Genomic DNA, 15,599 nt, shown 5'->3' on the forward strand with positions numbered 1-15,599 from the left:
CCTGGCTAGACAAGAGTCACATCACACACATCAATAAGCGCATGACTAGACTTCCGCTGCCGACGCCGCCGTCGCCGCTGCTTCTTTCTTTCCCTCTATGTGCTTGTCTGTGTGGGGTGTTTCCTTTCCGTTTCCGTTTTGTTGCGCTGGTCGTTAAATAGCTTAAGCTGATACAAATTAAATTAAATGAATACATAGCAAGGCGCTCATTGTCAGGGTCAAAGAGGAGGACGGACGAGGACACGACGAGCGCACTTCGGGTCGGCAGCACGCACACATAACCTCAAACAATGACGCCAATTGGCACAAAAGCTTAGATGTGTAATCCTGTCGACTTGACTGTAACAGTAACTGTAACGGTATTGTTGTTGATTCTTAGACCTATTACCATATAAGCAGGATGGTAAGGTCAACAGCATCAGCAGCACCAACAAGAGCTGAATAAACCAACTTTACGCAACTAGGCACGCATACATATGTACATATTTACAGATAGTTGCTTATATATGTATATATACATATATGTGTATTTGTATAGTAAGAATAATCAGTTTCGTCAGCGGCAGCAGCAGCAGCTGTAAAGGCGGTAATTTGCCTTTATGCGTTTGCCGTTGGCTGCTCACGTGCTTTCACACGTTGCTCAACACTAATGTCAAAAAGCACGTGCAGCATCTCGCTCGCACTTGTACCAACACCCTTGCTGCCTTGAGTGCAGCCAAGCTTTGGCAAGCGCCAGCTTTAGAAACCAAACAAAAACATGAAAACACACACATACGCACACAAACACACAGATACGCCACAAAGCCAACTCGGCTGCTCTGCACAATGAAGCCCAAAAAAGTAGGCTAATAATATTGAGCAACCGTTTTGTAAACAACAATTTTTTACAGAGTTTTTGTATGGGAAACAGTTAACTATTTATTGTTTTTATATAACATAAAATAAATCATGCAATAAGTTTAATATTAACTATAAATATGACTCATTGCGAAGCATGTACTATTGTGCTGGACGGGAGTGTTAGCAAGCACAAAACACTCTCACACACACACAGCTGCTGCTGTTGTCGTCGCACTTGTAGAGCTTTTCAAAGCGTATAGGGCTGAAGCTGAAGCTGAAGCCAAAAAGCTCATTCGGCTGACGACAACGTCATCGTGTAAATAAACGCAAATTCAGTCTATCAACGACACTCGTGCGAGGCGGATGCGAAAGCGCGCGCAAAACTCTCTGCCCAGTGCCATAAACAAAACATAGACAGGAGTAGTAAGAAAAAGTTGCCTCTTTTACAATTCTGATTTCAAACCCAAACAACAACAACAATAACAATAACAAACAGCGTGAGCAGCTTCTAGCTCCTGCTTGCTCATCCTGTTGTTACCAACAAAAAAAAAAAACAATAACAGATTTATTTTTGTTATTTTTTTCGCGTGCTGCGTGTAAATAAAAATCCTAAAGCAACTTTTTCTTGCTATTTCTGAGTGTTTTTTTTTTGCAATTTTTTCATGTGCTTACAGCAATTACAAAAAAAAAACTAAATAAATAAAAACAAAAACAAAATGCCAAACAAAAATATATAAACAACAAATCACAGACAGTATTTACAGCAGCAGAGCAGCAGACGCCAGCGTCAGCGCCGACAGCGGTAAGCATTCAAAATATTAGTTAAAAGGCAAAAAACAAAAACAAACAAAAACAAAAAAAAACATTGCATTGCATAGAATTTTAGCTTATGCGCGCGTTATCTCGTTCTCGTTCTCTCCTCCTTTATCTCCCTACGCTCTCTGTGTGTGTGAGTTCCTGTTAAGTTTGTCCGTTATATGTTTATGTGTGTGGTGCTGTCTGTGAGTGCGGCAATTCATGTTTTTTGTTATTTTTGCAGCGCGCTTTTAGGCGCATCTCGAATGCAGCAAAAAAAGTAAAAAAAGCAGCGCAAAAATAACTAATTAAAATGTCCGCAACTGTCAGTCACACGCAGCAAACCTAACCCTGGTCTGGCCCCTTGCACTTGCCCTTCCCCTTCCCCTTCCTCTTTTCCTTCTCCTGATGCTTCTGCTCTTGTCTTGCTCTTTCGCTATGCCTTTATTCATGCCCATTGAATTTCGCATCCTCTCGACTGCGTCCTTGGCCATGCGCCCACACGCAATTGCATTTACAGTTACGGACGTCGCAGTCTGCGTCGTTTGCCGCTGACGCTGCCGTTGCAGTTCCCTTCTTTTTTTGCACATTCCTTTTTCACGTTTGTTTTCGCCGTTACCTAGAAATTGCAATTTTCCATTATCGCATAGATTCATTTATCTAAGAACTCTACAAATTATACCCTGTAAACTAAAATTGAAGCTAGTCTGGGGTATATCTGACTAAAGTATATATTAAAGTATATATTTTTGTATACATATGCTTAAAAGATAGATATTGGATAGCAATGCATTCAATTTTAGGCATATATGAAGAAAAGCCCGAGGGTATACGGGAATTAATTGACCTAGTTCAGAGCTTCCCTTCTTGTTTTCCCTTTAGTTAAATCTAAAAAAGCTTGCGAAAGAAATTTTAAATACCTTTCAGGGGCCTAAAGAATTTTCTCTTATGTTTCTCGTTTCTCAGAATCTGAAAATAAATTCCTCAAAGGCTCAGAAAATAGTTGAATACAATTTCCTGGTTCCAAGAAGAAATTACCCATGGAGTTTTTATCGGCCAAGGCAAAAGGAAACTTTCCCCATGTAAACATTAAATGCGAAAATCGTGTAGCGGTGAATAATGAAAATTATATCTGTAATTGAAATTGAAATTGAAATCGAAGAAGTGTTTAATAATTGAATCTCGAATTATTGTTATAAACATTACGAATCCTCTATTTGTTAGTATTAAGTCTCAATACTGAAAAGCAACTGTTTTTTACGGAACACATTTGCCCCACAAGATATCAGATTTTTGGAGGTGCGCAATTTCCCTTTAAGTACAATTACCCTTTACAAGGTAAGGGAGAAACTGAGCGAAAATATTCCTATTACATAACATCGTTTACGGTTCAAAAATAGTTGAATAAATTGAAGAACGGCCCTCAAAGAAATAATAGGGTTTCTGCTATGTATTTTCTCATCTGTCATTCGCGTAATGGGGAACTCAGACCCCTTCAATAAGCAACATCTCCCAATTTCAAGATTTTAACTTCGGACGGAAGGACAGACAGACATTGTGCACAATCAATATACTCCATTCACTGCATTAACGAGTAGGAATATATTAACACTTAACGTTCACTTTCTATTATAACAAAATATGCATTTTTATATTTCCCAGCGTCTTCTGTTCATATAAAAATTAAAAAATAAAATTTGATCTCATAAATTGAAGCTTAACAATTTTTAAAACAAAAAACAACCCAAAAAATAAATGTATTTTCGATTCCAACATACATATGACTTTTTTATATTTCTCTATTTGTATATTAAGGCTATTTCCGTTTTCACTTTACAACATTTTACATGACAAATATTTCCCTTAAGCATACAAAACCATTTCATAGTGACTCTCAAAGTTCAACCGATCTGCCAAACTGTATGAATATATAACCAAATACACACATATACTAAATACATACATATATGTAACAGTAATATCAGTGCACAGCTTTTTCTTACATTGTCTTCTTATTTTTGTAAATTTGCCAATGTTCAGTAAGATCTGCCGCATCAAGCTGACTCCAGCTTCAATTAGCATAAAAGCAGCGACGCCGACTGGCAGGTGAAATGCGTAAATAAACAAATGAATCGGCAGGCGAATTGCGAGTGCAAGTGGGAGTGGGAGAGAGCGAGTGAGCGAGTGAGCAGCAGCACACACGATACATAAGTAAATGAATAAATAAATAATGTAAACAAAATATTAAATTAGAAGAAATTTACTTATGCACGCCGACGCAAACACAATTGAATGGAGTGGGAGACAGAACGAGAGAGTGAGAGAGGTGTGAGAAGGCGGCTGGCATACAAAGCACATACAAAAGTAAATTGTGCAAAGGCCCATTATAAATAAAGCAAAAAAATTTACACGCACTCTCTCTCTCTCTCTCTCAATTGCTCTCTTTGCGAGCTGCTCACTGCTGCATATTAAAGATTGAGTAGCACTGGGCATCATTGCAGCCACTTGTTCCTTTTTTCATATGTTCGCAGTTGTGAAGCTATTGCAATTTGAATATCAGCAAATGTTTTTTTCTCTGATTGGTTGGTTGATTTTACAATACCCTATTAAAATCGAAAGCATATACTATATTATGCACAAAGCTAATATAATTATTTGCGTCATGACAGTTATGCTCTTAAAAACAATATGATAAATATATTCTAATGAGAGACATTTCAATGTTATATGTACATATATAGATTATAGGGTATTTGGTTATCAGTCTTTCAGCTACATATGTTAGAACATTTTTTGTTTGTTTGCCTCGTTGCTTGATGTGAAGATTGTGCAATAAAGCTACAATACCAAACAATTGCCGCATACTCATTGCACAAACACACACGCACAGACGAGTATAAAGATAGAGATATGCATGTTGAATAGTGTGAGCGAATTTAGCAAATGTGCACTCTCGCTCTCTCGTGATCGTGAGCCACACATACGCTCACCTTTACTCATATGCGCTCTCACCACACTCTCCTTTTTACACTTTCGGTGTGCTTTGATAAACGAATGGCGGCGGCAGCAGCGACTGCAAGGCGTGCGCGTATCCATTGCTGTGGCGCTCTCAGCCGGTCAGTTGTTTGGCTGAGCTTTTCCCGTTAGCCCACTCGCACTCGCACTCGCGCACATTGCCCGATAAACACAACACTAACGAAAATCCAAAGAACAAATATACACACACATAGGCAAGCGTAAACACATAGAAGCCGCGTCACGGCGACGACGGCAACGTGTTTCGGTTTCGATTGTTTGGCAGGGCAAAATACAGAAGCTTTAAATACAGTTACTTGTTATACACAAGGCGACAGGGAGGCAGAAGAACGCGACGCTGTGTAAAATGTTGTTCTGTCGTTATTATTGTTATTGAGTTGATCTCCAACATTTGTTTGTTTTCTTTTTCTTGTGTTTTTGTTCATTTTTTGTTTTAGTGTGTGCGTGTGTTAGCTAAAAATGCAATAAATTTGCAACCACAAGCAGGTGGCAATTGCTTAAAGAGCAGCCAGCCGCAAAAACGAACGTAAGATAGCAGAGTGTGGAGAGAGAAGGGGAGAGAGAGCAAAAGCGCGCCATTGCGACGGTGAGTGTTTTTATGTTTTTTTTTTCTGCTGAGTAGAGTGCTGCTCAAACTGTAAGAGAACAAGCTACTGAGTTTACAATCAGTTTAACCACATATTTCTTCGTATAATAGCTAAAAAAAAAAGTATTATTGCTTAATAGTTTTTTGAATATAAAGAAAAATCTTTTAACACTCTTAACGTGTGATAGATAAATTCTCTGCGATAAACACAATTTTAATTGATGATAATGAAGCTATAATTATAATAATTAATGTTGAAATATGCCCAAGCATAGATTCGAGTGGAATAGAAAATATATCAATTTATATCTTATTGAGCTTGGGAGCTTAAATAAAGCTATATCTATGGATCTCATCAGTTTGCTACATCTATAAACACTCTTCCATTAAAGCTAATAAAAGAGAATTGAATTGAAATATTAATTCTCTAACAGCAATTAATAACATTCAGACAGCATTTGCTTTACAAGCGCGCAAAAGTTGTAGACTCCACAATACAAACAGTCGACAGGTGTTTGCTGATAGTTTTATATGCCTTTCCCCATACCCATAAGCACACGCACACATGCACATATGGATGAACATGCGGCATATTGAATTACATTACAAACTATTTTGTTTAATTAAAGTCACGCTGCGGTTTGCACCTTTCACATTTCATGGTTGCTGTTGTTGTCTGACATTAGTTTGATGAGAATATTTTCCACCATTTCCCATTACCATTTCCATTTCCATTTGCACATTGCACAGTTCAATTCATCGAACGAGCTGTGCAAATGTCAGAAGCTGTTTGTCTTTGTGGTCGATTGGGCTCAAGGCACCGCCCCCTATTTACCTACCTGCCCACCTGCCCACCTGCTCACCTGCCTACGTGTGGTGACAATTATAGTATTATGCACTAATTGGGTTAATAAAAGGTGACAGTGTGGGAAAGGTGATAGACAGGGCAATACCCTGTGCGTTGCGAAAACAGTTCTCGTTTAGCATAAGATAAACTGGCTATCGAAAATAAAAGTATCGATAAGTTATATAAGAATATTCGTATGGTATCTAGTTAGTATGCAGTTTTGATATAAGCGTTACGAATACATCGATAGATCGATAAAGTTGATCAACTAGTTACATAGACAAGCTTTAAGATATGGCTTAGGCGTTATTGATCAGTGTATGTCGATCAATTTATATCGATAATTATATATCCATTAATATTTATATACTGTTACTATGATAGACATGCTCTAGTTTTTATTTCATTGAAACTTTATCGAAATTTATCGATAAATAACAAATTTATTCTTTACGTACACATTCTCCAGTGCTTTTAACGTTACAGATTATCGACATATCATGCATACATAAATTGCATAGCTATATTTCGAGCTGAGAAGCATTCCCTATATTTACAGGTATTTCACACATACACCATAGCATACCCCCTTGAACTGCATTACTGGGTATATTCACATTTGTTCTACTTTTTATTGCCGTTCTGTACGATTATTTGTGCTAAATATTATACAATTTGTTTATACTATTGATATATAAAAAAATATATATAGATATATATGTATATATATATATACTCCAACTGTTTGACATGTTGGCTTATAGACATAGATAAGAAATTCATCTCGGTGCAATTTCGTTTAGGTTTTTAGAGTTTTTAGAGAAAAACTAATTAAGAAGAGATTGAAAGGAAAGCGATAAGAAGAAGTAAAAACTGAAAGGACAACATTCACCAATCGAAATAGTTTTTATATATACATGTACATATATATATAGAAACTGGTTTGACGACAATGCCCAACTAACTAGACATACAGATGTATATACATATATAAATATATATGCCCAACTAGCTAGACAAACAGATGTATATATATATATATATATGTGCGGTCAAAATACGACGCCGATCAGCAATATAACTGTTAAATAGAAGCCCATCGATGTGACAGGCAGCATCGGCATTGATACTGGACTATGCAAGATAACGTTCAAGAATCTGGCAAGTATTTCGTAGACAATCAACTTCACTTTTGGCCAATACGTTTGCAACAAGCACCACCGATATGGATTGACGAAATAGATCACATGTCGGACTATTCCGATTTTTCGCTCGATTTTCTTGATCTCCTGCAAAATTTCATCGCCTTGGCTCTCTTTCAGCAGCTTCGAGTGTTTACTGTGGCAGAGTAAACGAATAAGAATCAGAGATGGAGAGAGATATGAAGAAAATAGAAAGAGAGAAAAAAAGAGAGCGAAAAGGAATGGAGAAGAAAAGTATAGAGAGAGATAGAAAAGATGTGAGATATAGCAAAAGAAAGAGACAGAAAAGGTGAGACAGCGAGATAAAAAAAGAGATGGAAAAGACAGAGATACTGAAGAAGAGAGAGATACTGAAGAAGAGAGAGATACTGAAGAAGAGAGATACTGAAGAAGAGAGAGATACTGAAGAAGAGAGAGATACTGAAGAAGAGAGATACTGAAGAAGAGAGAGATACTGAAGAAGAGAGAGACTATGGGCTGTTAAGTAGAGTATGTAATAAAGCAAAGAGCTCGTAACAGCAGAGACGAGAGAAACGGAGAGAGAGATCAATGAAGTTATGAGTCTAGCAGAGAGATCGATAGTTGAATAGATATATGATATAGAAACAGAAGCATAAAGAGAGAGACCAAGAGAAAGATGGAAAGGGAGTTAAAACATTTCAACTTACAGTTCCAGTTCGGCCAGCTCCTGCTCGTAGCCCTTTAGTGTTTCGTATGCCTTGTCGATTTTCTCCTGCTTCAAATGCACAGCGACAACAATATCGTCGTGCTGTGCCTGAAAGCGATCTTTCATAGTCAATAGCTATTTAGGCGAGGTATTGTTTAAGAACATTATTTATATATGTGTGCAGAGAGAGAAAGGGAGAGGGGGAGTTTATTTGGAATCACCTCATCCTCCAGTTCGGCATTGCGTATCTCGAGAATGCGATTCTGGCGCTGCTGTTCGGCCAGTTCCTGGGCGCATTGCCGAAACTTGGTCAATTCGCGGAACATTTCAGTTTTCGTAACGTTTAGCAGCTCCGCAAAACTGTTGCATTCCTGTGTCTTGACGGTCAGATCACGGCGCAACTTCGCCTCCTCGCGACGCACCATATTCAGCGCATTCTCAATGGTCACACAGCCCTGGGAGCTCAGCTCTGCCGCATATTTCACCTGTCGCAGCTCCAGTTCCAATCGATCGCAGCGTCTTTGCTCCTTGCAGATCATCTTGTTGCGCATAAATAAATCATCTCGCATTGTATTGGCCTGGAAATACATAGGGAAAATATACGACTCGGGAATTGATAACTCTATACAGCTTTATCTAGATATAGATAAATGATTCGATTTGTTAACTTTATACTTTAAGAACTATATAGAAATGAAGTCTGTTTAAGATTTGGTTCACATTAACTGAAAGGGAACAAAAAGGTTTTAGCAACTTAAATTTAGAGTTCTCTATCTTAAGAGCTCCATAGTAATTCGATTTTGATGCGACTTGAAATGTGTTTGGTTCGTGAACCACTTTTTATGACAAGTTTCGATACAGATTTAAGCGCGTCTCTCGACTTGAACCGGTTCGCTTTGAAACTGGCTTTGCTGGAAGACTAAGACAATAAGATTTCAGCTCGAGCTTCCTTTAGGTTGCTTTGAATGCACTTATTTTGTCTTCTAGCAGTAAACCGGTTCGCGGCTGAACCAAATACATAATTTAAGTCAACTATGGATAGAGTACGTGTCATCATATTAGATATGAGCGTATATCCTTTTGCTGGGAAATCTATCTACCATCTAGGGGGAAAGCTATCTGCCTGGCATAGCTTACCTTGACTTGGTATTTGCGAACCAGTTCATGCAAATCGCAGACCTCGGCGCAACGGCGACGCCAGAGCCGGGCGAGCATTACATTGAACACTTTAATGGCTCTCATACGACTCGGCAGATCCATGTGGTGGGCTAGTGCTATTGGATGCTGTTGTCTATCGATGACTGTGCTTGCTGATGTTGCCGTTGGTAGGGGCCTTGGATAGGCATACTTTGATTTGTGTGGACGCATCATTTTCTCAAACGTGGAGCTCAGCTCATCGATGTCACGATTGAGACTCTGCTCCATGCCGCACCAATTGCTGCTGTGACGTTCCAGTGATGACATGACCTTGCCTTGGTAAGGTTAAGGGCGAGAGGAAGATGAAGGTTACTATTGTGCTGAAGCAGACATATCGAGAATTTTACTTACGTTTCTTTTCGCTCTCTCTCCCTCACTTTTACACTCACTCTCACTCTCTCGCTCCCGCTCTCGCTCTCGCTATCGCTATCGCTATCTAAACTGTTTTAACGAAAAGTGCAGATATTGTTTGTGATCTTAGATAGATGTATATATATATTTATATATATATATATATATATATATATATATTTATATATATATATATATATATATTTATATATATATATATATATGTTTATATATATATATATATATGTTTAGTTGTGTTCATCCCATGTGGGCTAAATATGTCCTAAAGTGCGGATCCAAATACATTCTCTCTCTCTCTTTCTTTCTCGCACTCTATTTCTCTCTCCCTGTATATATATATATATTTATATCTGTATACATATATATATATATATATATACACACACATATATATATATATATATATATATATATATATCCACTCCCGTCTCACAAACATACGCTCGCGCTCACGTTTACCACTGAATTGAAATCCAAAGCACATTTGATCTGACATAAAATTTGTTTTATTCGCTTTTTTTGTTTTTTTGTTTTGTGAGTTTGAAAGAAAAGTGAGCAAAGTTTTTTCAATTTCCTCTCAAGTTTAACTTTTGAAATTCGAAGCGAAAGGCAGAGCTCATTTGTTTTAGTTTTTTCTTTTGTGTAACTTTTACATCGAGAGACGTGGCAATGATGAGCATTAACTTCCACTAGGAAGCAACGGTTATTTTCCAAAGATTCCAATGGCTGGTTGATATCAGATCGAAAATGCTCTTAGATCAGTGGAGTCGATGGGTCTACAGATTCGGTTCTTGCGAAATCTATATTGTTTGAAGACAAAACTTAGAAGTGAGCAAAAAATTAAAACTCTAATCAGCATAAATAAGCTTAAAGATTATTTTATTTCAATTCTGGAAATGGAAAGCTTCGATAGATTAATTTTCTTCAAATCTTGTAACTTTATAAAAGCCATATATTTTTTTTTAATATTTTCTCTCAGCTTGTAAATATTAGTTAACTGCTATCACATTTTGAAATTTGGCCTTATGGATTCTTGGCCGCACGTTCGAAGGTCCTGCAAGGAGAGCGAAGGGTAGAAGAAAACTAAACAAACTTCATCAAAGAATTTGCTTCTCTTTAAAGTTCAAATGCAAAAAGAAAAATAAAACTTTTTAAATTCACTTTCGAAGGCGAAACTTGAAAATGATTGAGATATATATATTTATATATATCTGTATGTTTGTAGATGATGAAAATATGAAATGAGAAATTACACTATTGACTTATTGCTGTTGTCTGTTGCCTGTTGACTGTTGTCTGTTGCTTGTTGCCACACGCCATTTTGACAGTTTGAGCGCTTGGCAAACAAACCATCGGCCAATTTTGTAATAGAGGGCAAAGGGCAGGAGGCACGCGGCCGTTTGCACGGGGGCGTGGCGTTGACAGGCATCAAACATAGTTGCTGATAGAGCGTGAATATGTCGGGTAACAGGCGGAGGCGTAAATAGGAGAAACGAGTGAGAGTTACGTTGGCGCCTGGCAGGCAATTACCTCCAATAACTATAAATGAAAGTATCGAAAGAGAATTGTGGAAAAGTCACAGTTGCGTATGCTCGCCTCACACATACCCCACAGACAATTATTTGGTATGTACGTGGAGTAAATGATGAACTTATGAGGTTTTTTATGTTATAAATTATACATTAATTTAACATTATATCGTCTTAGAGAAAAATATCGATAAGGAACATTTTATGCCTAAAAGATAATTTCCAAATCGATAATTCTAGATAATGAAAATCAAACAGCGATTGATAAGTTTTCGATATTTTAACATAGAATTAGTACATGTATATATATCGATAAATGAAAGTTATCGAATATTATTATATGCTTGATTGAAATATAAGAGAATTGAAGCTAAACATATATCCCAAAAGAGGACAACCAAATCGTTATTAATCGATATTTATAAGATAATCGATAGTAGGAAATCTATTTGATCTTCGGAACAAATCGTTATTAATCGATATTTATTAGCAGAAACCGAAAGGTAATCGATAATAATACATATAATTAATCTGCGCATTGATATACCTAGTTAATATGTCTGTCTGCTCAGGTCAAGTCACGGCATTCTAATAGTCAGTCATGACCTTTGCTCGACCACTCAATGAGGATATTCCATAAAGTTCAAGGCTTCGTTGGCTACAAATTTTGAAACGCTAAAGCGCTGGCTTAACGTTTCAGCCAATTGCTAGGAAACAAGGCAACAAATTGATAGACTGATAAGCCGTTAGATTGATAAACTGATAAAGTGAGCCAAGTGTCTTGTTGCCAAGATTGGCGCACATAATTAATTAAAATATCATTAGAGGGGGTCAAAAGGAAATGCGAGCGATAGCGTCCTGGCAACAAACCATAAAACTGGGCTAAATAGTTCCAGAAGCAACAGGATGCCCAGATAAGCCCAGAATAGAGTGCAGGAGTGGATGAAATGGATGAAATGGAAGCGCAAAGCTGAAACTAAGCCAAGTCGAATACAGACACAGCTGGCCAAACTAATTATGCGCTCCAGCGCCACTGGAATCTTTTGCATATGAAAGCAGTTGTGAAATTGCCACGACCTTAGCCAGGACACCCGCTCAGTCCCTCCCACCCTCTCACCCCCTCGGCGCCTAACCCCTTTTACATAGCCCGCTCGTATTCCATTCAAAGGCCATAGAATCTCATCTTCTGCGTGCGCCCCCTTCCCTCACTTTTTAGCATTGATTAAAAGTTTGAGCAAGTCAATAGAAGCCAAGCCCATGTCCAGGTCCAGGCCCTCGTCCACGTCTCGTCCTCTCGACAGAGAGCAACGCGTGACAGCTCAAAATGCAATTTGCAGTGCTTCTGCCGTGCAAAGTTGATGGGGATTATTTAAATTTATAAGCGCCTCGAAAATATTCATGAAAAACCAGCTCCAGCTTTACCCTCGTGTTGAGTTCACAAAAAAGAGAAGCGAAAATTGATTCAAATCAAATTAACAATTCCATTTTCGACTCCATTTCGCTCACAGAAGTTATAAATTTTACCTTCAGCCTACCTTTTATTAAAACTAACATAAATACTGGTTGAAAACTTTAATAGCTTTTAAGAACTTAACTTGAAAACGAAATGAGTGTATTAATTATATGACGTCGAGAGAAGTGTTGCCTCCCTGGAGTTGCCTTCCCAGAGAAGTTTTTTTGGGTAATTTTGTAAAAATAATGGGAATATTGTCTGCTTTATTATGGAATAGAGGCAATGGTCGATACTTACCTAAGCAAGTATAGCTCTAAGAAAGAGAGAGAATTATTTATAGTGTCCATGAAATAAAGAGAATTTTTTTTTATATGAATAATAAATAGAGGGAATACTTACTAATTTTTAAAGAAATAAAGGGAATATATGATAAACCGTTTGTAATAAATGCTGACAAATTAATTTCTTCTCTATAGTTTATAAGCATATATATATATATAGTTTTATAAGCAATACAGGCTATCAACTTTATTTAAGACTTACTTTTTCTTTTAATACTGGGAATAATTTCATTCGATTACTGCAAAAGTTTACAAAAGTAATTTTAACTGGGCGAACAATTCTCTAATTCTAATTAGAACAATTTTACTCAGAAATAAGGGGAATATTTTATATATTTTTTCCTAAATAGTTTCTTCTATATTATTATTATTATTATAATAAAAAGTTGGCTAGAAATGGATCCTTAGAGGTATTTGTGAGATTTGCTTAGCTTCGTCTCAAAAGTCAGAAGAAGGAACTTGATCAGGATGATTAAGGAACTATGCCTTAAAACTCATAAGACTTGAAATGTGTTCTGTGTTTTAGGCCAGTTCAGAGAGGGCGTGGCAAGCAACGGTTGTGAAACGAGGGCGCATCCTTAAGCCCTTTTGCCATTCGTGAAGTATTATAAAAAAATTTCACTTAAGTTTTTATTTAGGTTCTTTTTCTTTCGGTTGTTGCTGCTGCATTTTCTTGGTCCACAGCCGCCCACACGCTGTGTGCTTTTGGCAAATTGTGTAGCTTCTTCTTCCTGTGCTTCGTCTTCTTCTTCTGCTTCATCCTTTTGTATGTACGTTTTGTCTTGCTGGATTTTCTGTCGGCTCTGTTTGCTTTTGCCATTTTGTTTCCGCCATTTTCGCTGCTCATTTGCTGGCTGTTTATTTGCATAGCCGCGTGCTTTGGCTCAGCCGGGCCTTAGCCTCGGCTACGGCTTAGCTGCAGCTCAGCTCACCTGGGCTCACCTGGGCTGCCTAGCTGGCTTGCCAGCTGTGTTTTTTATTTGATTAGCATTTGTTTATAAATGATTAACAAAGAGGTTAATGTGGCCCCAGCAGCGAGCGGGAGATAAACAGCAAAGTGGGAGTTGGTCATGCCAACGATCTGGCAACGCTGGCAACGCTGGCAGCAGCGGCACAGAAGTAGCTCAACCAGAAAACGTTAAAGGCAGAGGCAGAGGCAGTGGCACTGCCAGAGCCACAGCCAAAGCCGGAGCCAGAGTCAGAGCCAGAGTGAGCAAAGAAATGGAAATTTAGTTCATTAGGCACAGCTATGGGGCAATTTCTTATTATGTGTGTGTATGTGTGTGAGTGGGTGTGCCAAGCTCTGGCTACATTTGGAGTGCAGCAACATCGGCAACGGCAACGGCAACGGCAACGGCAACGCTGCCGACCTTCACACACAGACAGACAGAGATATGAATGCGACTTCTTCTTTAATTTTCTCGTTCACCTAGCGAAAGTCGAGCATATTAGCTTCTTGCAATGTCCATTCGTCCGTATGAGCACAAGCTATTGAAGCTGTAGACTTCAAATTTCTAATATTTTCAATACGTTGTTAGGGACTCTAAACTTCGAATAAACGAGTCATTGGGAGCATGCCGAAGCTGGCAAAACTAAATCTACTAAAGCTAGTTACTGCACATGCCCTCCTGAGATTCGCCAAGATGGGACTTAAGTGCATTTGGCCCACGAACGAGTATTATGCAGTCGGTAGCGCTCAACTGCAACATTCTTAGTTGTTTTTTTTTGTTTGCCTCGCGCTTTTTATGTTGCTTGGCAGTCACATTATATATATATATATAATCATAAAAAGCAAGTATATATATATATATATATATGTATATAAAGATGTGTGTGTGTGCGTATGTGTGTGTGCACATTCAAACATTGCTTGGGTTCACCAAATTAAGGCCAACAGCAGCAACAACTTAGGCAACAATTGCGCAGAGTGAAAAGTTCAGGGAACTCTCTCTAGCCTCAGCACATACACACACCCACACACGCACACACAGGGAGTCATCTTCTCTATATACATCTGCTTTGTTTCTGTAACTGAATCTAATTAGGTAAATCTCAGCTTTACGTTTCCTCCAACTCAAGCAGATTGTTAAACCTGAACCGCAGTTGCTTAACTTTCAGTTTAAAGTTCAAATTTAAAATAATTTTCATTGATTTTAGTTTATGTTTTTCTCTCTTTGCAGTTCTGCGACAACTAGAAAAGTTAGCTGTAAGTAAGAGAAATCAATTCCATGTTTGGCAACAAATTGACAGGCACTTTAATGTGTGCCTGTCAACATTTTTGACAGCAACTTTATCAACTGCTGCTGACAGCGTTGCCACCCAACAAATGTGTGCGTTTTTCTCTTCAGCGGTCTTGCGTAGGGAATTTAAAGAGAAAAAGAGAGAAAGAGAAAGAGAGAGAGAGAGAGAGAGAGAGAAGGATATATATATATATATATGTAAAGTAAAGTTAATCAAAACGGACTCCGAAAACTTTGTGTTATTTATACTTTATATTATATAACAATTTAGACTGCATTTCCTCTCATACTAAGCTATTCTACAGGGCATCTGCTAGTCGTATACTCTTTTGTATATAGTCCTCTGTATCTAAGCAATTTGAAATATGATTTGAAGCTTAAATTTCAGTTTTCTTTACAATTTGCCTTTGACTTTGTTGTCTTTTTGCTTGCTGTGGGTGTGCGTGTGTGTGTTGGGCGTGTGTATATTAACGCATGAAAAGTTAATTTTCTTT

General features: G+C 37.9%; 2 protein-coding genes across 4 annotated transcripts in view; one reads left to right on the forward strand and one right to left on the reverse strand.

Moving 5' to 3' along the window:
- The first annotated feature begins 1,551 nt into the window (after positions 1-1,551).
- The window catches only part of LOC111605562 (1-phosphatidylinositol 4,5-bisphosphate phosphodiesterase), a 63,886-nt gene continuing 49,838 nt past the window's right edge, over positions 1,552-15,599 (forward strand). For 2 of the 3 annotated variants that reach the window (XM_023324166.2, XM_023324138.2), the window contains exon 1: positions 1,552-1,642. The gene's annotated coding sequence lies outside the window, so the exon portion shown is untranslated. Of the gene's footprint in view, positions 1,643-15,045; positions 15,072-15,599 lie in introns of all 3 variants that reach the window. The other variant, XM_023324145.2, reaches the window with a different exon arrangement.
- On the reverse strand, positions 7,156-9,557 carry LOC111605575. Its single transcript, XM_023324180.2, has 5 exons — positions 9,522-9,557; positions 9,111-9,445; positions 8,195-8,551; positions 7,975-8,108; positions 7,156-7,442 (listed from the first exon to the last, which is right to left on the reverse strand). Exons 2-5 carry the CDS (start codon positions 9,435-9,437, stop codon positions 7,157-7,159), a joined length of 1,104 nt encoding a protein of 367 aa, XP_023179948.1. The 5' UTR covers positions 9,438-9,445; positions 9,522-9,557; the 3' UTR covers position 7,156.

Source organism: Drosophila hydei, unplaced genomic scaffold (assembly GCF_003285905.1).
Source record: "Drosophila hydei strain 15085-1641.00,03,60 unplaced genomic scaffold, DhydRS2 tig00000296-arrow-arrow-pilon, whole genome shotgun sequence".
Classification (NCBI taxonomy): domain Eukaryota; kingdom Metazoa; phylum Arthropoda; class Insecta; order Diptera; family Drosophilidae; genus Drosophila; species Drosophila hydei.